The sequence below is a fragment of the Propithecus coquereli genome, unplaced genomic scaffold (assembly GCF_000956105.1).
Source record: "Propithecus coquereli isolate 6110/MARCELLA unplaced genomic scaffold, Pcoq_1.0 Scaffold44, whole genome shotgun sequence".
Classification (NCBI taxonomy): domain Eukaryota; kingdom Metazoa; phylum Chordata; class Mammalia; order Primates; family Indriidae; genus Propithecus; species Propithecus coquereli.
The window spans coordinates 3,037,146-3,061,726 of NW_012150174.1; the positions used below are offsets into that span (position 1 = coordinate 3,037,146).

The following is a 24,581-nucleotide window of genomic DNA, read 5'->3' on the forward strand; positions in this document are numbered from 1 at the left end:
TCACAAGAGTGGGGTATTTAGGGAGAAGCAGGGTACCTGTGCACCCCACCACAAATACGCTTCCGCTTCTCTTTCCTCACTAAGGTCTCTCAGGGTCCACGTCAAGGCTCCAGCAGTCATCCACCATTGCTCCCTACGTCACGCTCCGGAGGGGTCTAAATGCCGAAAGCAGCAAGGTGACCTTCCCTGTGAGTGGCTCACTGCTCCATCACATGCTGAGGGAGAGGCTCTGAGATGGGCAGTGACTGGTGATCCCATGAGCCCTGGGGATGGCCTCTGAGGTGACCTCAGCCCCTCCTGGGCTCAGGATCCCTGTCACCCACTGCCCACCAAGAAGGGCATCCTGCTGCTCCCTCCATTTCCTGAGGGACCCCCCATTTTTCTCTCCAGCCTGTCAGGGTCATGGGAGGGAACTTAAGTCTGCTCCCTGGGTTCTGGCCTCATCATGTGCTGCATGTGAGCCCAGCTGGACAGGCCTGGGCATCAGCGTCTACATCTGCAGAATTGGGTGCTACGCTCACGAGGGCCGGGGGCATCATAGTGCTTAGTGGTTAACTGCCACGTGAGTTGTATTTAACTCACACCAGTTTTGAGCCCAGGGCCTCATGAAGCATATGTAACTCACACATCTTTTCAAAGACCTTGGGAGCCGTGAGAACTATTTTTCAAGTTGCATATAACTCCTGCACAGAAAACAATAAAAAATAAATTTTCCGTTAAATTAGAAAGGATCGTTTTGTTTTTGGAATTTTTATTCTGTTTTCATAATAAAACACCATGGCCCCAAGGAAAAGTTTTGTTTTTTCTAGTGTGGCAGTCAGTGTGTTAGAGGAAGTGGTTCTTTATGGAGGAGCACCCTGGTGTGTGTGTATGTGGGGGGGGTGTTAGTGTGTGAGTGAGAGAGAGACAAAGAACAGGGAGGAAGCCAGCAGGTGGCTGCCCTCTTTTCCCAGCCCAGCTGCTCTGTGTGTCTCTCGTCTTCCTGCTCCTCAGAGACCCAAGAGTGCCTTGGAGCGCCTGTACTCAGGGGACCACCAGCGCGGCAAGATGAGCGCGGAAGAGCAGCTCGAGCGCATGAAGCGGCACCAGAAGGCCCTGGTCCGGGAGCGCAAGAAGACGCTGAGCCAAGGAGAGAGGACAGGCCTGCCCTCGTCCCGCTACCTCAGCCAGCCGCTCCCTGGAGATCTTGGCTCAGTATGTTAGGAGGGGCCAGGCAGGCGGGGCTGGGACAGGGACAAAGCTTCCCCTCCAGCTAAACAGAGCTGCCCCAGGGGCCCCAAACACAAGCGTGTCATACCCCCGAGCGTGCGGGTTGAGGACCTAGATGGTTCAGAGAACACCCCACAGGCTGTTTGTCTACCATCCAGGCTGCATGTGTGACCTGGTCAGAGGGTGACTCGGAACCAGAGCAGGAGTGAGGATCTCACAGCAGAGGCCTAGGAGCCCGAGAAAATATCCAGTCAGTTCTCTGAGGCAAGCTTGAGAGGGGCCTTTGCAGGTATTCTGAATCCCTGTTGACTTCAAGACTTGGTACTACAGGGTTCAGGGAGTAGAGGAGGAAGAGGTGATGTGGTACAATGAGGAGAAGCACAAGTGAACAGACCAGCCCCCAAACCTGCATCAGATGCTCTGTGGGGGCAACTCAGCACAGGTTTGTGCCCACACCCTCAGGGCTGGTGGTCTCCCGCAGCTCATGGTGCTGAGGCCTCAGGGTGCCCAGGAGAGCTGGGGAAGCTGCCCCCTGGTGGTGCTTCCTGGTGCTGCGCCCTGTCCACAGTCACCTTAGGTCCCTCTTGGAAACATTCCATTTGACTTTTTCCTGTTGGAAATCCCATATTTCCCTAAACCTCTAGCCTGACTGTTCTTTCCCTAATTCATTGCACAAGCTCTTTTGCTTTTAGTGTTACCGCTCATTGCCTCTCTAATCCTGCCTGATTGTGTTTACAGAAGCTTCTGGTTTGCATTGAACAGTCTCTAACTGGCCTGTGCTATTTGTTACCAGGCTTGTAATAGCAGCTCTGTGTCCATAGCATAGTGAGTGTCCCCAGATGTGACTCACCTTTTCTGCTGCCCTCCTTCATGCAGGCCTACTGACTTGTAATCCACTCATCCCAAAAGCCTCCCCGCAAGCCTGAGCCAACCCGCTACCTGAGACCACAGTCATTAGCAGAGGTCTGGGCACAATGAATTTATCAAAATCCATGTCTTAAACCTGGACAGTAAACACGGGCTTCAGAGATTGCACATTTGGATATGTTCTACCAAGGCTGAGGTTGTTCGGTTTTAATTTCTCTGGTCCAGGCTGGGCATGGTGGCTCACACCAGTAATCCTAACACTTTGGGAGGCCGAGGCAGGAGGACCACTTGAGGCCAGGAGTTCGAGACCAGCCTGAACAATGTAGAGAGACCGTGTCTCCACAAAAAAATCCAAAAAAATTAGCTGGGCACGTGGCGCATGCCTGTAGTCTCAGCTACTCTGGAGGCTGAGGCAGAAGGATCACTTGAGCCCAGGAGTTCGAGGTTGCAGTGAGGTATGATGAGGCCACTGCACTCTAGCCTGGACAACAGAGTGAGACCCTGTCTCCAAAAAAATGAAAAAATCATTCCTCTAGTCTAATCACACAATTTCTTATGGAAAACTTTTGTGTTTCTGGTATTTAATAACAAACAAGTAGCAAAATATACTATGTATTCAGAGGGCCCTTCTGTAGCTGTTAAGTCAGACACCAAAGGGGTAAAACCCAGAAGACTCATATCTTTAAAAGCTGCAAACCTGATAACTTTTACACTTTATAAGCAAATGTCATATGGGGTAACACTAACTTTTTACAATTTGATGTCTCAAATGTAGAGATTATCTAAAAATCGTAATTTGAATACCTTGTCATTTTTCTCTTAAAAAAAAAAAAGACTTGTGTAAGTCTCTGCATCAGCGCCAATAAACGTGTTGCTTAATAATAATGGATTGGCGTGGTTCTTCCCCAGGATATGTTGTAGAATCTAGTGAACTTTTCCTGTTTGTGGAAACAATCAGGCTGGGTTTAAATGAGGACTTGTCTCTGTTTGGAGCACTTGTGAGCATGTAAGAAAATGTGTGTTTTCTTTGTGAGTCATTAAATTAATTTTTCATTCTCGGAGCTTCAATTACCTAATTCTGTCAAACTATAATTGGAAAACCGTCACCTAGGAGTGGTCAGATTGGTTTGGAGTCAGTATTGAGAGCTTGTGCATGAATGGGTGAAATGTGCTGATATGGCCCTGAGTTTGGGGTTCTGGAGGGACTAAAGGGGGTGTCAAAGACAATCGTGCCCATCTGGGGCTCTGTGAGGTGGATGGGGGGAGGGAGCAGGGGGCCTGGGATGGGTAAGCATCTGCCTTGCCTCTGCTCAGGTCTGTTCTAGTCTCACCAACCAGTTCAGCGGTGAAAAGCCTGTGAGGATGCAGGCCGTGGGTGAACAGAAAGCCACCACGGAGCTGGACGGTGGTGGTTGAATCTTAAAATGGTTGGGTTAGATTTTCCTTCTTGTAAAGCTTATTACAAAATCGATACTGTGGAAGAGCCTTGGAAACATTGTTTGATTTCACATTTCAATTTTATATAATTTAGGGTTTTTTCCCCCTAGTTTAAAGAAAATATCTATTCCAAATTGATACCATCTTACACAGCAGTTTGCCTCACTGGCCCCACACTGCCGCTTGACCTCAGGGTGCAATATGCCCTGCTGTACCCTGTTGGAAATTCCCGATAAAGAGGCTCTTGGTTATTCCACTTGCTTATCAGGGCCTTGAAGGGCTGTTTTTTTCCATTATTTCTGAGCCTGGGACATATGGCTCCTGAACCAGGAAGGCTTCCGTGAGCTGTGGGGCAGCTGAAGGGGCAAATGCCTTCTCTGGAACTCTGTCCCGTGTTGTTCTGGGGTCACCCTCTCAGCTGGGAAACTTCTACATTCTTGGGAGCCATTGTGAACCTGAAGTCGTGGGTCTTAGATCTGTGCCCTGAGATGCATGTTTGAAACCTCTGGGGACCCAGATCGGAGAGCCATCAGCAGTCTAGAACAGGCCATATGAAAGGGACGGAGGCCTCGTTCTCTACTGCACACGGAGTTACAGCACACAGCTCTTTCGTAATGGGTCACAGGTCTTTCTTCCCAAGGCCCCCGTGCCTGCAAGGCCCATCTAAAAGGGGACCAGTGTGGCTCTGTCAGCAGTCAGAAGTGACTGCATTTAACCCTCTCATTCTGTTGCCAGTGGAAGCGTGAGCAGGACTTTGACCTGCAGTTGCTGGAACGGGCCATGCAAGGGAAAAGGAAGGACAAGGAGGAGAATGGCTGGTTGAAAGTGCAGGCCATGCCCGTCACTGAGTTGGACCTGGAACCTCAAGACTATGACCTGGACATCAGCAGAGAGGTGAGGGCAGGGGCTTCCTTCATGTCCCCCCAGGACACGTGGCCTTTGTGCTCCCAGCCTTATCAACCTTCCCACTGTAGGATATTGTTCTGACGGGGGACAAGGCTCAGCTTCAGCATGGCCCAGGAGAATGAATGGATAGCAGCTTGAGGCAATAAAAGGAAACCAGGCATTTTGATGAAGGTTCAAATCTATCTCTCTAATTTGAGGCAAATTGTAATTTTAACTTCTCTGTGCCTCGGTTTCGTCAACAGTGAAGTGGGTTGTGAGGATTAAGTGAATCGATACGTTCCTGGGAGGTTTGGCAATGATCAAATCCTGGCACATAGTAGGCTTGTGGTGCAGTAGATGCTATTGTTACAACACCAGGGGTTGGCCTTGCAACTGGCTACGTCAGGCCAGCTTGGACAATCTGACTTGCGGAGAATGGGGGGCAGGTTTGAAAATCACAGGTGAAATTTCCAGCCTTGGTGGAAGCTAGGAGACAGTGCACAGTTCTCATCTGAATTCTTCTGGTGCCCTCTGGTGGCTCACATGCATCATGACAGGGCAGGCATAGGAAAGCATGTAACCCTAGTCTCTACCAATCAGGGACATCTCTACCCAAGGGAAGAGAAAGAGAACTCTGAGGATGACAGACTCAGGGTCCTCAAGACATAAGTGGTCTCCTGTGGCCCACATTGTACCATCTGTAAGCTCTGCAGGGCAGTGTTTGTGGCTGCTGGGTTCACCTTTGTATCCCTAGCCCAGGGCCTGGCCCACAGTGCGTGTTCTGTAAATATTTGCTGAACAAAGAGTGTTGAATGCATCACACATGGCCCATAAATGTCCCGCAAACGTTTGTGTGAGGACTTGGCCTGCCCTGAAACTGCATGACAGGAAATGTTTTCACCATATGAAGGACAGATTTAGAAGGGCCCCCAGTAAGACTCCCCCGCAGGTCTGTCTGACAGGACGGTGAGTAATGAAGAGGACGGGTGCCCCTCGGTGCCTTTTGGGCAGGCCCGTGCACGGCTGATTTAGCCAGTGGTATCTACCTGACTCAGGATGTTAGGGGCTCATTCGGTCTTTGGAAACAAAGGAGCAGCATGTTGGTAAATAGATGCCTATGGACTTGCTGAGTTCTGGGGTCAGCAGGGGCTCCAGGGGTTCAATAAGGCCAGTCCCCTGCCCCCAGACCTTTTCCCTCTGGCACCTGAAACAGCCAAAGAAGTCTGTGCTTTCTCAGATTCACAAAAGAAGCTTCCACATGCTGCCTTGGCAGCGGCAGTATGTTCTATAGTGTCCTAATTGGCCTGCCAGCCTGGAGAAAAAGTTCTTCCTTATCTCTAACCTAAATCCCTCCTGCTACAATGTAATCTACTTCCTTCCTCTAGATCTGCCCTCATTGGTAATAACAGAGAAGAGCCTATTTCTTGCCACCTTCGGCAGAGTGAAAGGGCTGCATGTGGGTTTAAATCCATGCCCAGATCAGCTCTGGGATTGGGTTTAGCTTGTTTTCAGGAGCTTCAACCAATCCCATTTTATTGTGCTTTTGTAATTCAAAGAGGGAAAAAGTTCCCGGGTCATGCAAAAGTAGATTTTAGTGTTCTTAGTCCACGAAGATTTCATCAAGCTGAGTTTGCCACTGGGTCAGCATGAGATGCTGGTGGGGAGTTTGGTGTCATTTTCTTATGGAAAGCAGCAGATACGACACAGCTACCTCCTGTCTAGATCAGGAGAGCTTTTGTAGGGACAGAAAGCACGATTGCTATCTTCTATCCATCCATCCGTCTGTCAGTCATCCATTTACCCATCATCCATCCATTCAAGGAGTATTTGCCAAAGGACTGCTAAGCGCCAGGTCCCTGCACTTAGGCACCCGGAGACAATGGTGAACAGAAAGCGAGAGATTGGGGGACCAGAGAAGGCTTCTCAACGTGAGGTCAAGAAGATGAGAATTAGTGGAGCAAAAGAAAGAACCTCTCAGAGGAAACAGCAGGACAGAGGCCCCACTGTGGGAGGAGAACTGGAGAAACTAGTGGGTCAGTGTGGCCGAAGAGGTAGTCAGCGGTCAGATCACTTAGTCCCTGAAGGTGGCATCAAGGATGATCATGTTTATCTGGACCTGTCCCACTGTTTTGCCTTACCCTTCCCTTCCCTCGGCCTGAAGGAGGTTGTCTGGTGTAGTGGAAAGATCATGGGCTTTGGAGTCGGACTCAGGTTCAAGTACAAATTCCACAGTTGACTAATTTTGTGATCTCAGCGAGTTACTTAACCCCTACGGACTCTTTGCTTCCTCATAGTTCGTGGGGGGGTCCTGGGGAAATCAGGTTCCAAACATAGACACCTGAGCCTCCCCCCTGCCACCCCCGGCCCTCTCCCCAGCTGTCCAAACCAGAGAAGGTCTCCATCCCTGAGCGTTACGTGGAGCTGGATCCCGAAGAGCCACCCAGCCTTGAGGAGCTGCAGGCACGGTATCGCAAAGCCGAGAAGATCCGCAACATCCTCGCCCGGTCAAGGTCAGCCCTCGCTTGCTCAAGTCTTGACAGCTCACTAGGCCCAGCTCCAGGTGGTGTCTCAGCCACGTGGGCCTCGGGCCAGGCTAGCCAGGGTGCGTGTTTGGCCAGGCCTCCATCTCAGGTAAGCCCTCACTGGAGGGGCCAGGCTGATACTGAGCACGTCACCAACACATCGGTGAGGAAGCTTGCCTAGGTCATCCAAAAAGGCCTGAAACACTCAGAGGTTTCTTGTCGTGGGCTCTTGCCCCCCAAACTGGGCTCCGAGCGACCCTAGCAAGTGTGGGGAATGGAACCAAGCATGGCAGTGGAGTGGAGCTAATTGGAGATCAGCTCCAGCCATAGTCCTCCCAGCTTTTGGGTCTGTGCTCTCTCATGCAGACTGGTAGAGCAGAGCCAGGGCCCCCAGCCTTGTCCAGAGGGTGCCAGAGGCTTCGCCCACTTCCCCGGACACTGGGCAGAGGCCCTAGGAAGTAGCTTTCCTGCCCCCTCAGCCTCCATAGCTTCAGAAACTTCTTGTTTGTAAGCCTTCCTCTCAGAGCTAGGTCAGCCATTTCATATCTGAATTTAACAGGAATCTCCAGCTAGAGTTATTAATTTGAGGTCTGGTCTGTGGCCCTCCTAAAAGAGGAACAAAAGCTGCTGTGATCGTTTGGGTGTTTGGGGAGAAGCATGCACACCTTTGTCTAGGGAGCAAGCCCACAGTATTTGATGCCCCACAAAATGTTGAGAACCTCCCGGCGAGGGAGCCACTCCCCTCCTGAGGCTGATGCTCAGGGGTGCGAGGACCCAGAGCTTGTTTCCTGCCCATCCTGCAGCATGTGCAACCTACAGCCAACAACATCAGGCCAGGACAGGAGCAGCGTGGCGGACCTGGACTCGCAGCTGCAGGAGCAGGAGCGCATCATCAACATCTCCTATGCCCTGGCCTCTGAGGCCTCCCAGCGCAGCAAGCAGGTGGCAGGTAAGGCCATGGGTGCCAGCCTCCAAGGCCCAGGTCCACATACTGTTCTTTGGGGCTTGGCCCAGCACGGCCTGTCCCAGAGCCAGCGAGTCAATGGAAAACGAGGTGTCAGTGTTGGTCGTTGAGAGTCAGTGGTGTTCTCCTGACCAGAGGGTGTCCTGTCCCACGAGCACAGCAGGGCTTGGAAGGGGAGGGGGCAGGCCAGGCAGTGGGGGAGACCATGGGATGCCCAGAGCTTAGGAGTGCTGGGGGAAAGAGCGCCAGAAGTGGTGCTGCCATTGAGCTTCCTCAGAGACTCAGGTTTTTCAGGCCCTGGAGCCAAGGAGCCAAGGCCAAAGTTTCTGATCTCATGAGGAAGGGGACAGGAAAGCCATCGGTGCTTGGATTTCTTGCTAGGGCAAGGCACGGGGGAACCCCTCTATCCCTCCCTGGGACCCCTGCCTTGGTCCCCAAACCAAAGCCACTGTTCACCTTGTCAGAGTATCCTGTGTCAGAAAGCAGAACTTAGGAAGTGGGATTTTGCTGGCCATTGGAAAAAACACCACCATAGGATAGGAGTGTGTGCGTGCGTGTGTGTGTGTGTGTGTGTGTGTGTGTGTATGTATGTGTGTGTGTGTAAAAAGGCTGCTGTCTCTCTCAGCCAGGAAAGAGACTCCGGGCTCTTCCCTTCCCTCTTACCTCCCTGTGTGTGCCTCATGCCTTCACAGTTCGCCTAGTACCGTTCCTCCCAGATGCTGATGCCACTGTGTGTCTGGCTGGTGCCCCTGGCCAGGTGTGCTCCTTCTGTGCAGGGCAATCACAGAGCCTGAAGTGGTGTCACAGCCCATACCAGTTCTCCAGCCCTGGCCATGGGGGCTAGAAGTGGCCTAGGGCAGAGCCTCCCTGGGGAGCCTGGTCTGAGGAACAGAACTTTGCCCCTGGCCAAAAGGCCATGAGAGTGACCAACGACAAGGGGAGGGTCTGTGGTCTTGGTCGAAGCCTGTTTTCTGTCCCGCATAGCCTGGTCCCCTTGGAGGACATGCTGAGTAGGCTGAGAGGTGGTCGTGTGGCATTCTGTGGCTAGGGACGCGGAAGATAGCTCATCCAGACTGTCCTCCCAACAACCCGGGGGTCGTCTCAGCAACTCTTGAGCTCCTCCTCATGTGGAGGGTTCCAGTGGGGGCTACTCCCCACCACAAAGCACGCTCCTCTCGCCTGTGCTTGGCCTAACTGTGGCTCTGCCATCCTCGGCTTCCTTAGCACCAGCCGACCAGCACGCCCAGCCCTCCCACGCCAGTTAGCGGGACCTTTCCCACCTCCCCGCTCAGCGACGTTCTTTGCTGCAGCCTTTCCTCACTCTTGCTCCCTCTCATGTCAGAGACACATCCAGAAACCGCAGGCCAGGCCCGGCCAGTTCCCCACCAGGCCCTGTGGATCCGCCCCCTAAGCGCAGGCCACCGGTGGTGGGCAGCGGGGCCCACACCACCCCAGCCCTGCCACACGGGGCACCTGGTTCTGCGGGGGCTTCCGAGGAGTCTAACGCACCACTTAATTCCTGTTGCCCGTCTAGCGCAGCAGCTGGCCCTCCTCCCGCCTAACGCCCCCCTGTCCTCCAGGATGGTGCCACCTTACCCCCCCTTAACCAACGGACTCCACTACACCTTTGTCTAACACCTTCCAAGTAAGAGCCCCTGCCTGGCGTGCCCCTTGCTGCTCCCTGCCCTGCCTCGCCCTCCCTGCTGCTGCGGAGATGACTGCAGTGCACCTGCTGCTGCTTCCTGCCATGCAAGGCGGCTGCTGGGGGCGCCGCCCTGGACTGGTAGCCAGATGGGGAACTGATGCTTTTTAGGAACTCAATCTTCAGGGGCCCCGATACATAGAGACTGCCATCCGGGCCCTCTTCTCCCTGAAATCTCCAGACCCAGAACTGTGCCCCTCCCACCCTGCTCTCCTTCCCTAGGGCAGTTCGATGCTCCAGGGGACCAGCACAGGCCAGACCACCAGCCTCAGAGGGTTGGAAAAGGAGCATTAGATCTTGGCCTCTCGGAGCTTTGGCTGGAGACACTGAAGAACTGTAAGACTGGCGAAGGCTTCATGGGGGGCTGGGGCTCACTGCAGGTGGCACAGACCAAAGACTGGGACTGCCGTTTTAGTCACTGGGCACCTAAGTGGAGAGAGAAAGGAAAGCCCAGGGCAATGTGAAATTGGCCCTCAGCCAGTCGGAGTGTTCTGGCCCCACCCCTGCTAAGTCCTCCCCACGTGAGCATCTAGTGATGAGAGGCAGGTGGGATCAGGGAAGGAGCCCTGGCCCAGAGTCAGGAGTCCAGGCACCTGGTCCAGTGAGTTCTTGGCCTGGGGGCCTGTTGTTTCAGTGCCCATCGCCTCACCTGGACAGGGGAGGGCCGGACTGGAGGCCTTGGCAGTCCTTTCCCTGACATCCCACCTCACCATGATTTTGTAGGGCTTTCCCCTCTCCTTTCTTTACATATGCTTATGGTTGACATTGTTGAGTACCTACTATGTGCCAGGCGTCTCTTTTGATCCACATAACAACCCTATGAAGATATTCACCCCCAGGCCAGGCGTGGTGGCTCACTCCTGTTATCTTAGCCCTTTGGGAGGCTAAGGCAGGAGGATCAGTTGAGATCAGGAGTTTGAGACCAGCCTGGGCAACATAGCAAGGCCCTGCCGCTACAAAAAGTTTTTAAAAATTAGCTGGGTATGGTGGCACGCACCTGTAGTCCCAGCTACTTGGGAGGCTGAGGCAGGAGGATCACCTGAGCCCGGGACTTCCAGGCTACAGTGAGCTATGACTACTTCTCTGTACTCTAGCCTGGGCAACAGAGCGAGACTTTGTCTCAAAAAATAAGTAAAATAAAATTTAAAAAAAGATATTCACCTCCATTTTACAGATGAGCAACTGAAGCTCAGAGACCTTGAGGGACTTGCCCACGGAGTTGCAGCTTGCCCTTAAGCGCCAGGGTTTGAACCCCTTCGATGTGAGTCCGGAGCCTTTGTTCTCCATCAACACTCATGGGTTTGTCTGGGCCACCCCCAGGAGCTCTAGGTGTTTGGAGAAGAGGCTGAAATGAGGGACAGAGTGTGTTACAGGGGACAGGGCACCGCAGTTTGGGTGTTCCCCCATGCTTGGAGCAGAGTCGGCAGGCCCCAGCCAGCCTGAGGTGGGGAGGAAGAGGTCAGCCTCCCTGGGCCTGGCTCTCAGGAGGTGCGGAGTGCAGGCCCCATAACTGAGGAACCGTAGGGAAGTGCTCTAGCCAGGTCCTTCATAAAGGCCACAGAGACCTGCCAGGGCCACAGCAGGGTGTGCGGTTTTCTCCTAGAGATCTGGGCGTGGTAATGCCGCTCAAGCACAGACAGGCAGGAGAGAGGCTCTGTTCCTCCTGGGCTTTGGTCCCCATGGCTGTGAGGTAGCACATCCACGCTTCCTCTTACCCTCATGCGTTCTTATTAGGAGCTGGGTGTGATCACCCTGTTTTTAGGTTAGAAAAACAAAGCCCTCCAAAGCTGAGGGAGTTATCCACAGTCATTTGGTGAATGCAGGGCAGGGCCGATTGGACCTCAGTGTCTCTGCTCAGGTTCTTTGTCCTGTCAGGGCAGGAGCCCAATTTAGGGGCCAGCAGGTGTCTAGGAGTAGAGGGGGGTGGGGCCAAGAGCCCATTAGTTCTAGAAGCTGAGGGTCCCCCAGCAGCAGCCTCATCGCCCAAGCCCCCCGCTCTGCTGCTCTGTTAGCCTGTCTGCTGTTCCCCTTTGCGTGTGTGCACAGACATGCCTGCTGCCTGCTCCCAGACGTGAACAGGGCCCCTGCCAGCCTCTCATGGTCTCCTGTGCTTTTTGCCAGCCCAGGCAGTGCCCGACCCGTGACCCGGTGTGCAGAGGAGAAGCCTGGAGCCCCAAGGCCCAGTGGAACCAGCTTCCTCCGAGGAGATGGACATTTCGGCCCCCAAGGAAGCCCCTTCCAGCTAAGCAGGGCTCTGGCTGGGGCACAGAGCAGCTCACCAGCTGAGGGGTGTTCACCACAGGGCTAGGCCCTAACACACCCACTAGTTTTAGTTTTTACATGTGACAAAGGCACTTTTGATACACACTGTAAAATACTGACACTATTTTAGAATCAGAATATATTTTATAATGTTCACCTCAAGGGCTGGAAAGGTGAAGGTGCAGGATTTCGTAGCCGCACATACAGATTCAGGTACTGTTTGGGTGACAGGTGTGGCTGGGGGAGAAGAGCAGGGGGAGCAGAGACCAATCCAACTTCTGACAAACTCAGGTGAAAGTTGGATTTGAGGATGTGCTTCCAGTGGATTCCAGCGTTAGGCCTGTTGGTGTGCTGTCCGGGAGAAGAGGGGTCCTTGGCTGCAGAGAGCAGCTGTCCCTGACCTGGTGACCAGCTCCGTGTGGAGCTCCACCAGGATGGTGTGTGGAGCCCATGTCTGTGCCTTGGCCCTTGGGTTTGGTTTCGGGGCAACAGTGTGTTCAGGAGCGTTGGGCTCCACAACCTGCCCACCACGTTCCCTCAGCAAAGCGTTCTTCTCAGAAAGAAAAATGCAGTTTGCTTTAATTAGGAAAAAAAAAAGTACACTTCGAAGTACAGAAAAGGTGAGAGGAAGCAACTTTTATTGTATCATAGCAATAAACTCCACACTGGGTGACGTCTACCTAAAATCCCTGACTGAATGCCTTCCTTCCAACCGGGCTGTGCTGGGAGCCTCTGCTTCCCGCCGTGGAGCTGCCCTAGGACTTGGGTCTGGTGGTGGGAGGTTAGGCAGGGCGCCCCCAGCATCCCTGACCTTCTGCCACCAGCAGGGCCACCATGGCAGGACTCTGGCTTGACTCCAGCCCCAAATGAGGAGGGGGCTATTAAGCCAGGTGCAGAGTTTGTGGCCCTTTATTTAAGTCATGTTCTCATGATATTCTGCATACAGAAAATGATGTTTAAAAGCAAACAACAACAACAAAAACCTCCATTGGGTGGAGCCACACTTTAATGAAAATTTGTCTTTGACTATGCTAAGAAAAAAAAGAATCTTGAATATATTTAGAAGTTGCCGTCTATTTTTAACTAACTCCATATGCTGCCAGTATCAACTTCATGACATTTGCCAAAATGAAATTTTATTTTTGCCTTTATAAGATTTTGTTGGAAAAATGAAATGAATATTTTGCAAGGAAACGTTAATTTAAATAAAAGTGTAATGGTTTGCAAAAACAAATGTGATGTACAGATTAAAATATTAACCTGATACGTTTCCTGTTTCTTGCTGGTTATATGCTCTTTGAGTGGCCTTTGTTAGTTTTTTTCCATTTCTTTGGAAAATCCCCACTGTTAGCTCTCAATCCTGCTTGTGTTCACCTATGTTAAGTTTCTCCTGATGACAGTTCCTTGACACTTGATTGACTTTGGGGGCCTGATGCAAGGAGGCCTGTGCTTCTGGGCCCTTGACTGGGCTTCAGCAGCTGCTCGAGGTGGCCCCACACCCCACCAAACCCCGGTCGATGAGCCGCCAGGCTCTGGACTCCCGTATGGGGCTGGTTTGGCAGACAGACTGCAATCCAATCCAAGACAGCACGGGGGATGCTACAGGCCCCCTTCCAACCCACACGCCGCCAGCTCGTTCCAATGAAGCGGGTTAGTGACGGACCATTGCAAACTGGATTTGTATTTAATTCATTTTGACTTGTGATGTGTGCTTAAAACAGAAGGCAAGAGGCCAGTTTGATTTAGAGATGTGTATATTTCCAAGTTTGTTGTTATAGCAGTTTTTCTCCACTGCCAAGAAGAGCACCCGAGGTTTGGAATGACTTTCCAACTATGTAAATTGGGGAAAGTAGATTCCAAGGCATTCTGAACAGGGGATATGGCTGCTTTTTAAGCTACTGATCTCTTTTTGAATTTTAAAATAAAAAATACTCTCTGGTTTTAAGCATTACTTTAGAGATGTCTCCATAACAGATGAAAGAGGGGGAATGATAGCTGAGTGCAAAGCTCCCCACCCCCAAAAAAACAAACCCAGGAGGCAGTGCCACCCCACAGATGGCGTTCTCTAGACATTCTCTCACTGAAAGCATGTCAGTGGTTTCCTTACTGCTGGTCTCAGTTTCTGTCTCTCACATACAGTCCTGTGTAAGAAGAAACATGGCAACCCCCTAACCAATTGCTCTTTTTGGAGTGCTCCATCTGGTAGGAGGAGTAGCCTGTTTCATAAGAATTGTGGCCCAAATTTCAATCTACAGAGAGTGTGACAGGCCCTCAACTCAGACTTGGCGGAGAGCACGCAAGATCAGAAAAGGCACATTCGAGCTGCCTCCTGTGTAGGCGTGCAACGCGTCGCTGCCCGACTCAACCCCTTGAGACGACTCTCGTCACCAGAGGTAGGATGGGGCCATCTGTGAAAGTACTGGCTGACCAAGGACACTAGGGTGTGGCCCGGCAATTCCGACTTCTCTTCTTTACAGGAGACCCAGGGCCTGAGCAGCGTTTTAAGCAGCGGGATTGCACTTGACGGGGACGTGAATGTGTCTCCTGCGTCCTTCCGCAGGCATCGTTCACTCCTCGATTCTAACTTTAACCCAGGCCCAGGGTGAGCCCAAGGTGTCTGATTTTAGCAAGAACCAACAAGAACATTTTAGGATCTAGTATAAAACAGGTTGGGAATAAAATCTTTTCTTAATGCCCACTGGAACCTCCTAAACTGCCATGATTTTCCACATGTCCAGGGCGCTGTTTAAATGATTACAGTCGTGCCTACGGTCTGTGAGTGTGTGTGAAGTAGTTGTGCCCAGGCCAGGACAGATGCTGCAAAGAAGCATTTTGTTTTCTCCCAGCCATTCACTTTTCAACCTGCCTTGGTGTCTGGCTGTGGGAGTATAAACAGCAGCCTGGCCCCTTCCACGCCCTCTAATCCCTTGGCTGCCTTCAGGGTCTCCACAATTTTCCCGGCTGTTTTCGGTAGCAGCCCAAGGCCAGGGAATCATCTATCTGCCCAGGTGGCTCCAGGGACCTGAAGGGGAGGGGCCGGGGTGGACGCAGAACTTGCTGCAGCCAGACAAGAGCCCATCTGGGGCTTTGGGAGCTTCCCACGGCCACAGCTCAGGACTCCATGGCGAGTCCTTTTGTGTTCTCACCAAGGCTGGGACAGAAGCAGCAAATTTTTTGTCTAATCCACAAATCACATTTCTGAGACGTGGCAGACAAATGTTGCAAGCCCTCTGCTTCTGACTCGGCATTAGACACTGGGGTGTGCGAGGGCCTGTGCCCATGTGGGCAGTGCACCATTATGAAAAGAACAAAGAGACCAGGCTGGGGAAGACATGAAAAATAGCAGCCCCTCCCGGCCCAGTAAACATGCCATTGCTTTGCCGCCTCTACTCAAAAGGCTACCACTTTCATTGCTCTCCTAGCAAAGAAACCTTTCTTCAGAGCGAGTGGCAGGGTACAAAGGCAGAGTACAAAATGTGTGCACATCACAGTCCCCGCAATTCTGTTTGAACAAGCGTATTGATTGGGTCTGACCCTGTTACGTTTTTTCCCTATTATTTGAAAAGGTGCATCTAAGTGTAGTGAATTGAACCAGCGGAGCTGAACTTTCCATGAAAACTTCTCGAGGTATTTCTTTAGTTCAAAGCTTTTGAATTTTAAAGGGCATTTTTAATATGAGTCTGTTGAGTATTCTCTGCCACAACCCAACAAGGGATGTTAAATGCAGATGAGGTGGGAGCTGGCGAGGATGGGAGCGGACGGTGCGGGGGAGGGTGCAGCCGTGGCTGGAGGGCGTGGACCAGCCTGGGAAGAGCCAGGCTTTGGGGAGAGAGGTTGGGCCCCATGCTTTGGAACAGCACATGCAGACCCTAAAAGGGACCTCTCCGAGCACACTGGGGACAGCTTAGTGACAGGGAAGAGGATTCACAGCTGAGCTTCTCGAAGGCTCGTGCGTGGAGAGGCAGGAAGCACACGCCGAGGGCTCCTTCTGATGGAAGAGGTTTTGTCTTCGTGAACGAGGGCCTCCTTGCTGCTCAGCTGCTCACTGTCTCTCACGCTCTGCCTTAGAGCTGAGATGGAACGAGGGAAGCAAAGTCCCTTAGCTGAGCTCACAGAGCCAGACAGGAAGCTGCTGCAACTGTCTACAGTCACACACAGCCCTGGCCCTGACCTCACTAATCAGTCACAGATGCTTTCCCCTTGAGCCCTGAGCTGCATCTCAATCCTTAACTGGTTTGATATCTTTGGATGTTTTGCTAGTTGTTTGGGCCATAGCAGTGGTCCTTTTTGCCATTCTGGCCCAAGGCCCTGGAGCTATCTACCAAGTCTCATTCCCTACACACACAGGGAGGCTCTCATGGCCCGCTGAAGGGCATGGCTCCTTTTGACTGAGCTGGCTCATTGCTGGTCTGAGTTGCTGTTGCCTCCGGAGGCCTCTTGGACCTAGAAAGCACCCCTTCCTAGGCCTAGAATTTGGGTTCAGAGGCAGACAGAATCATCCCTGGGAGGAGCTGGAGAATCAGATCCTTCATGGAGAACTCCCAAGGCTTGGGCATGTCAGCAAAATCCTTTCGATGTCTTTGCCAAATCTCCAGCCTGGAAGACACAGGCTTGGGGGAGTCACAATCAGAATCACAGTAAAAAGCAGTAGTTCCCTGAGTCCATCTCTACCCACAATTGTGGGGACACCAGCCCCCTTCAAAGTCCTTCCTTGTTCTGGGAGCCCCCAGGGGTGTTCCATGTCTGCTCTGAGATGTGTTTTCTTGGCCATCACTTTCAGTCCTTCCTGCTGGTACTTGTGTTTCTTGGGGCCACACTACCTGGTGAGCACAAATGAGGTCTCAATGACAGTAATAGCACAGATTTTATGGCCTCTGCCCCCTTCTGCTCACCACAGGGATCTCCCCTGGACATTCCTGGAAGTCTGCAGACATACCTAAAACAGGTTGGCTGTGGCACCATGGATATGCAAATGTCAGCTGGGCAGGCCAGAGTGGCCTGGGCATCAGTAGGTACCAATGGCCACTGAAGCCTGGATAATAACTTAAGGCCTCAGGCATTAACTATTTTAGAGGAAAACTTGTTAAGCAAAGGGAGACAGTCTCCTTGCAAACTGGCAATTGCTTAGAGCACAAGCCTCACAAAATGGGATGGTTTCCGTGAACTTTACCCACAAGACAACCGCGACGCTGTGTCTGCCCGCATGTACCTGTCTCACGCACCAGCCTGTGCACTCCTTGGGGGCCTCCTTTTGCTCAGTGCCCAGCTTATAACAGGCACTTGTGGACTGCTCAGGGATTGTGAGATTGGAGCGGGTGGGTGTGCTGTGGCGTCTGCCTCCCACTTCCCCATTTCTCAGTGTTCTAGGAGGGCCGGCCCTGGGGTGACAGTGCAGAAGGCCAGAGAAGGCTCTGCAGAGTGAGCTGATGCTGAGGATGGTGAGCGGCACGGTGAACAAGCAGCAGCCTGGAGTGGATGCCCTGAGCTTGGCGCTCGGGTCTGGGGGTGCGCAGTCGTGGTTACACTCCAGCATCTCTTCCCTCTCCCTGAAACTTGCCCACCGCTGATGATCTAGTTCGTACTTGAAGCTCCACTAACATCAGGTCAGAATAGTTTCCCAGGTTGTTATTATAGTTAATAATAAGGCTGATTACATTCAGTAAGCGCTTATTCTGTATCAGACACTTTGTGTCGCACTCGGCAGCAGATACAGTTACTACTTGTGAATGGCAGTGTGCTCCTCCGCATCATCCGGCCCCTGACCCCCAGGCGAGGCCGCACGTCCAGCTCTTGTCCGAGGGCTGCATGTGGAAGTGATATGTGCCATTTCTGGGCTGAGCATGTAAGAGCCAGTGCACTCTCTCCAGCTTTCTCTTTCCCCACAGTGGCCACCTAGAGGCCACATATTCCAGATGGTGGAACCACAAGGTGTAAACTGACTAGTTCTAACTCTCCACTTTGGAAGGGAACTGCCTGGGAGAGGCCCCAAGGCCCATAGCTAACTTTACATGAGTGAGAAATAAACCTTGATGTATTCACTCCTGGGATTTTAGGGTTTATTTTCTACTGTAGCATAATCTAGATTACCCAGACTGTAGATATTATTAATATTATTCCCATATTATAGACGAGAAAACTGAGGCACAATGGTTCCACGACTAGTAAGTGACTGAGCTGAAATTTGAGCTTGTATCTGTCTGACTCCAGAGAGCTTTTAACCACTATAATGGCTGTTGTTACTTTCAGAAGAAGAAAAGAGACGAGCTCTCTGGGGACTTACAGGAAGATTTTGACGGGAAAAGGGAAAACAGTCCTATAGACCTGGATTCTGGGTCCCTCGAAATAGAATCACCTCTGATGAAATCGACGAGGGCAGCCTGAAGAGAAACCTATGGGGAAGTGCCTAACGCTGTGCCTAGTGTGTAGTAGGTGCTCAGCAAATGGAAGCCGCCTCCGTGGCTGTGATCTGACATCGAGCATTGCCTGGGGATCCCATGGAGAAGTGTTGCTTTGGCACACGTGACCCAGCCATAGGTCCTGGGCTTTAGGGACCGAGGTTCAGAAGCTAGATTTGTCAGCACTAACAGTGGGGCTGTTGCTCAGGGCTACAGTCACATCAGCTGGGTCGGGAGATGGAGAAAATTGGATGAGAACCCAAGTGCCAGGCAGACTGGCTACTGGCGCTCACTGATACCACCACCACCCCACCCCAGCCTTGGGGGCCACGTCTTCCTTGGAAGATTCCCTGACAGTCTCTGGACCAGAGAGTCCTAGTGTCATTGAGCTGCCACCTCCACTGCAGGGTACCTATGCCCCACAGACAGGGTGCCCACATTTCCAGACCAGGGCTTCCTCTCTTAGGACAGAATACGATGGCACTACATCTCAGGTGGCCCCTTTCTGTGTGACTGTGACTGGCCACCCTCTCACTGGGAGGTTGATGCCATGGAAAGGAGGCCGTTTGAGGCCATTTAGTGCAGAAATTATAAGCACAGGCTCTGGAGCCAGGCTGCCTGGAATCCAGTCCTGGGCTGCCAGCCCTGTGACCTAGGGCAAGTTACTTCCTCTCTGCGTGCCTCAGTTTCCTCATCTGCAAAATAAGGATTATATTCATACCTACCTCAGTAGAGTCGTTGTGAGGATTAAATGAGTTAGTACATAGAAAATGCTGAGAATGGTTCCCAGCCCCATATGAGGAATAGAAAAAATACACATATTTATTAGTTGCAGTTTATCTGCATTTAAGCTAAAGTCATTTAACACTCTTATTCCTTTCATTTATTATTTGTGTACTTATTTATTGCTGGTTTCCCTCACAAGAACATACGCTCCAGTAGAGCGAGGACATTATCTTGTTCACTATATTGTCCCAAGTGCCCAGAGCAATGTCTGTCACAAATAAGGTGCTAAGAAATGACTTGTTGTTCAATGCATGAATGAATGAATAAAGCACAGACCTGTTGGCCAGGGAGCTCCTCTCTTTTTCAGATGCCTTTGCCTATCCCTGCTCTACCCTGTTACGTGTTTTATACTGTAGCCCCCAGAGAACATCCCTAGTTCCCTTGTTTTTAAGTTCTTTGAGTAGTAGGGAGGAGCAGGGCTTTTGGGATTCAAATCCACCCTTGTTAACTCTGTGACCCTGGGCAAGTCACTTGACCTCCCTAAGCTTCCTCATCTGAACAATGGGAATAATAGTATCTCCCTTACATGGTTCATCGTGAGGACTAAATGAGATAAACCTTTCACACAGCGCCCGGCTTGGGAGCACTCAATAAATGTTCGCTGTGCTTGTTTTGCCCTTATATATGATCCTTGTTATGACCAGCTGGGATTGAGGTGCTTCTTCGACATTTAAACCTCCTCTCCTTTCCCTGACTGGGCAGGATAAACAGGCCTGGGGTCATCTGCTGTCCTCCCACCCCAGTCTTCTGCCCTCCACCCCGTCTGCCATTTCAGATGGTCACCAGTAGTGGATACAGCAATGGCCCAGGGCTTTTGAAGTTGGGGTTCGTGAGGCCGGGCCATGCCACGCTGCCTCGCTGAGCTCTCGAGATGCTGAGGACGGGCAAGTCCTCGGAGGCTGTCTCCGGCAGCCCTGCGGCTGTCCACCCAACATCACATCAACCTGTGAGCATCCCTTTGATGTCAGTCCCCAAACTGAAGCCTCATGGCCTGTTCTGAGAACCTGGGCTTTGAAGTTGGCCTATAAACTGAGCTTTCAGGAAAAAAGTTGTCTGTTGTGCCTCAGAGCACGGCTGGGCCCTGTAAAGGCACGTGGAACGCTGTGAACACCTGATAAATAATTCTTTCTGGGCCCAAGAAAAATTCGTTCCATTTAAAGGAGAGGAAAATTCCCTTGACCTTTTCATTGAAGTCGAGGGGGAGGGGCGGGGGTGGTTAGAGAGGGTTTTTGTGTCTTCTCACTAAAGCCACAGGAGGCAGGCAGGTTGTCTCTGAGAGCCCAGCTACAGTGACTGCTCCAAAAGGGCCCCCTATCCCTGACTCTGGGCCCCAGGTCCCCTCAGCCAACCCCACTCCCCCTCATCCTCCCTGCCTCCCTCCATGATCCCGGGAGAAGATTGGGCCCTCTCACAAGGAAAGAGGCCTCTGCCCCCCCAGGCCAAACCCTGTTGGAAACGGCAGGGCTCTGTGGCCTTCTTTTCCTTCTAGTGTCTGGCAGGGACAGGGGCAAGGCAGACACAAATATGCCTTGGATTTCCCACCTGAAGGAGCCCAGAAAACAGATACTGGTTGACATTCACTGAGCACTTACTCTGCCAGGCTCTGGCTGGGCCCCCGTTTTGTGCACACCTGGCTAATAGGATGCGGGTTTGTGTGTAGTTTTCTGAAAACTTTCTTTATGGCAAAAGATAACATACATATAGAAGCTACACAAAATAACAACATATAGCTCAGTGAGCGATCAGAAAGCAAATACTTGTGTAACCACACTTCGGTCAAGAAACAAAAAGTTTGCCAGGACGCGGCAGCCTGTTCTTGCCCCGTCCCACCCAGTTGGGCCCTCCACTCCTGCAAAGGGTGACCACTCTCCTGCCTTTCGTGGTAACTACTTACTGACTTTTCTCTGGAGTTTTACTATCTAAGCAGTCATCACCAAATACTATAGCTTAGTTTGATTTGTTTTCTGAAATGTGTACAAATAATAAAGAACACACTTCTTCAGTCTAGCTGTTTTTCATTAAACATCACATTAGTGATATCCATCCATGTTGCATGTAACTACGTTTCACTGGTTTCCACTACTGTATAGTATTCCAATGTACGCATATTCAACAATTATTTATTCTACTGTTGAAGGACATTTGGGCTTTTCCAGTTCAGAGCTATTACCAATAATGTTGCTATAAACATTTTTACACATATCTCTTGGTACATGTGTACTACTGATTTCTTTTGGTATATGCCTAGGTATAGAGTTGCTAAGTCATAGGACAAGCATATCTTTAAAATGCCAAACTGTTTTCCAAAGTTGTAGCTCTCCTTTATGTTTGCACCACCCATGTGAGAGTTGCTGTCCATCCCCACGGTGGGGTGCTTCCCCAGTGAGCCTCACCTCTTGGTAATCCCTCTCCTTAAATGGGGGCTGGAGTTAGTGACTTGCTTCCACTGCATAGGATGTGACAGAAGGCAATGGGATGTCACTTCCAAGATGAGGTAACAAAAAGACCACGGCTTCTGTCTTGGGTACCCACCCCTGTATTCTCACTTGCTTAACTGTGAGGGAAGCCACGTGTGAGCTAGCCTACGCAGGGCCTATCCAGCAAGGAACTGATGTCTGACCCACAGCCAGTGAGGACCTGTGGCCTGCACAACCACGTGGGTGAGCTTGCAAGTGGATCCTCCCCCGGTCAAATCTTGAATGACTGCAGCCCTGGGTCACCCCTCAATCGCAGCCTCATGAGACAGCCCTGAGCCAGAGACACCCAGCTGAGCCCAAATTTCCGAGCAATGGGGAACTGTGAGTTGATAAATGTTTGTTGTTTTAAGCCATTAAATTTTGTCACACAGGGATGGGCAATTAATATGCTCACCAAAACCTTTAGTTGGGCCGGGCGCGGTGGCTCATGCCTGTAATCCTAGCTCTCTGGGAGGCCGAGGCGGGCGGATTGTTTGAGCTCAGGAGTTCGAAACCAGCCTGAGCAAGAGCGAGACCCTGTCTCTACTAAAAATAGAAAGAAATTAACTGGACAACTAAAAATATATAGAAAAAATTAGCCGGGCATGGTGGCGCATGCCTGTAGTCCCAGCTACTCGGGAGGCTGAGGCAGGAGGATCGCTTGAGCTCAGGAGTGTGAGGTTGCCGTGAGCTAGGATGATGCCATGGCACTCTACCCCGGGCAACACAGTGAGACTCTGTCTCAAAAAAAAAAACCTTTAGTTGGTGTTTAAAAATTCTAGCCATGTTGGTGAGTACGAGGTAAGTTCGATTAGCATCTTCCTGGTCACTAATGATGTTGAGCACCTTCTTAAATGTTCCTTGACCATTTGGATTTCCTTTTTTGTAAAGAATCACCTGTCAGGTCTCTTGCCATTGTTCTATTAGATTGTGTATGTTTTTCTTAGTGATTTGTAGGGATTCTGGATTTGTAGGGTAGCCTGGGGTACCCCCAGAAAACAGAGCCTGAGGCAAGGGCTTGCAGGCAGGTAGTCTATTTGGGAAATATCCTAGGGAATAGAAACACAAAGGAAAGGAGGGGAAACAGAAGGATATCTTTTCAAATTGGTCACTGTTGTGGGAAACTGGGGTTCAGTCATTGGGACCTTCTGAGGGGCCATGTAAAATGCACTTCGAAATTATCCACCTGACATATAAAAGAGGGGAGCATTTATCCTTTTGCTCAGGGACCCCATTGACCAAGGGGTCCATGTGGAGTGTTAAGCCCCTCAATTTTCCAGATCACACACTTGAGTGATTCCCACATGAACCCCACACAGGGGCAGCTGAGAAGCCCTGGGGCAGAGTGAGAGGGGTAGCGAAAATTCGATCCTGCGGTATTAATGGCAGTCACAGAGTAAAAGAGAGGCTGAGAGGATGTGAGGGGGAGCACGAGAAGGCTCTCCCGCGCAGCCTTTATGGATTGTATACATTGCACGTATCTTCTCCCACCTGTCGCTTGCTCTTTCGCTCTCTTCATGGAGTCCTGATGAATAGACATTGCTAATTTTCAGGTGGTCGAGTTTGTAAACTATTTCTTTGTAGTTTGTGGTTTTTTGCATCCTGTTTAAAGTCTTCCTGTACTTAAGTCATAAAAATGTTGTCCTATGGTATTTTCTAGGAGCTTTATTTGTTTTGTCTTTCACAGATCTACAGTTCACCTGGGATAGATTTTTAGGTAAGGTGTGAAGTGGTCACCAGGTTTCATTTTTTCCATATAGCTATAGCTAACCAATTTGCTGAAGAATTGATCGTTTCCAACTGCTGTACAATGCCACTTTTGTCATTAATCAAGTATCTGTGTGAATCTATATTGGGGCTCTTTTTTCTATTCTGTTGTCTATCTTTCTAGTGTACCAATATCACAGTATTTTAATTACTGGAGCTTCACTGTAAATTTTGACACCCAGAAAAGCAAGGCTTCTATCTTATTCTTCACAAGTGTCTTGGCTATTTGGGTCGTTTGCATTTCCATATAAGTTTTATTTTTTTTGAGACAGAGTCTTGCTCTGTCACCCAGGCTAGGGTGCTGTGGCATCAGCCTAGCTCACAGCAGCCTCAACCTTCTGGGCTCAAGCAATCCTCCTGCCTCAGCCTCCCTGGTAGCTGGTACTACAGGTGCACACCACCATACCTGGCTACTTTTTCTTTTCTTTTTTTTTTTTTTTTTATAGAGACGGGGGTCTTGCTGCTCAGACTGGTTTCAAACTACTGAGCTCAAGTGATCCTCCTGCCTCAGCCACCCAGAGTGCTAGCATTACAGGTGTGAGCCACCGTGGCTGGCCTTTGGATTTTTATTTTTTAAATTGAGCTGCATTGCATGTAGATTACTTCAGGAAGAACTGCCTTTCTTCTAATCCATGAACATGATCTATCCATTCATTTATCTAGGCCTTTAAAATTTTCTCTTCAAAATATTTTATAGGGGAAAAACATCCTGCTTCTAGCAATGGTGGACGGGTTTGCTTTGAACCAACTTTCCCACTGAGAACAAGTAGAAAAGCAGGCTAAAATATAAAAAACATGTTTGAAGCATTGGAGAGCTTTCAAGGCAGTGAAATTTATGGAGCCATGATGCAGGGGAAAGGAGGAAAGATAGGGTATGCCAGTTCAGCATTTGGTACCACTCTTCCCTGCAGGTGGATTGTTCACCCCAAAAGCTGTGGCTGGGAGCCTGAGAAGCTGTTTAGCAGTATTAGTCTCCAAGCGGCTGTTCTTTGATAGACTCCCATAGTCTTACCCTGTTCGTATGCAGCTTAGGAGTTAGCAGGGACCCAAAGGGGTATCTTTGTACAGATTTGGGGGCTCTAAAGTTCCCCCATCTCCAGTACTCTTTCTTCCAAATCCTATTCACCTCGACAGCCTCGAATGCTGTTTCTTCCACCAAGCAAGATTGCTACTTCTGTGTGGGCTTGTTTCCTTCACCATGGGTTGGAGTGACCTAAGAGACATCTGGGTTGAACGTGGGACTCATCTTATGTGCTTCCCTTCTCTTGGATCGTAAGCCCTGCGTGGGTTGGCCAACACAAATTTCTTTGCCTTTATTCCTGAATTGAA

The 24,581-nt window shown here is 50.8% G+C and overlaps 2 protein-coding genes across 2 annotated transcripts in view; both read left to right on the forward strand.

The window, feature by feature from the left end:
• Nucleotides 1-1,248, forward strand: part of PLEKHA7 (pleckstrin homology domain containing, family A member 7) — a 199,246-nt gene extending 197,998 nt beyond the window's left edge. Inside the window, exons 22-23 of the mRNA XM_012654426.1 lie at nt 85-188; nt 994-1,248. Of these exons, the coding sequence (XP_012509880.1) occupies nt 85-188; nt 994-1,203 (314 nt within the window). The 3' untranslated portion in view covers nt 1,204-1,248. The remainder of the gene's footprint in view (nt 1-84; nt 189-993) is intronic.
• A 201-nt stretch (nt 1,249-1,449) lies between these two features.
• Nucleotides 1,450-12,832, forward strand: LOC105818434 (pleckstrin homology domain-containing family A member 6-like). The gene is made up of 5 exons (XM_012654428.1): nt 1,450-1,498; nt 4,249-4,407; nt 6,775-6,908; nt 7,724-7,869; nt 11,713-12,832. Exons 2-5 carry the CDS (start codon nt 4,294-4,296, stop codon nt 11,892-11,894), a joined length of 576 nt encoding a protein of 191 aa, XP_012509882.1. The 5' UTR covers nt 1,450-1,498; nt 4,249-4,293; the 3' UTR covers nt 11,895-12,832.
• Nucleotides 12,833-24,581: the final 11,749 nt, after the last annotated feature.

What these genes read in the sequence shown, in the direction of transcription:
- LOC105818434 (XM_012654428.1), top strand. Translation starts at nt 4,294, where the DNA reads ATGCAAGGGAAAAGGAAGGACAAGGAGGAGAATGGCTGGTTGAAAGTG. An exon ending in ACCTGGACATCAGCAGAGAG is followed by an intron (nt 4,408 to 6,774) that starts GTGAGGGCAGGG and finishes CCCTCTCCCCAG; the next exon opens with CTGTCCAAACCAGAGAAGGT. An exon ending in AACATCCTCGCCCGGTCAAG is followed by an intron (nt 6,909 to 7,723) that starts GTCAGCCCTCGC and finishes CCCATCCTGCAG; the next exon opens with CATGTGCAACCTACAGCCAA.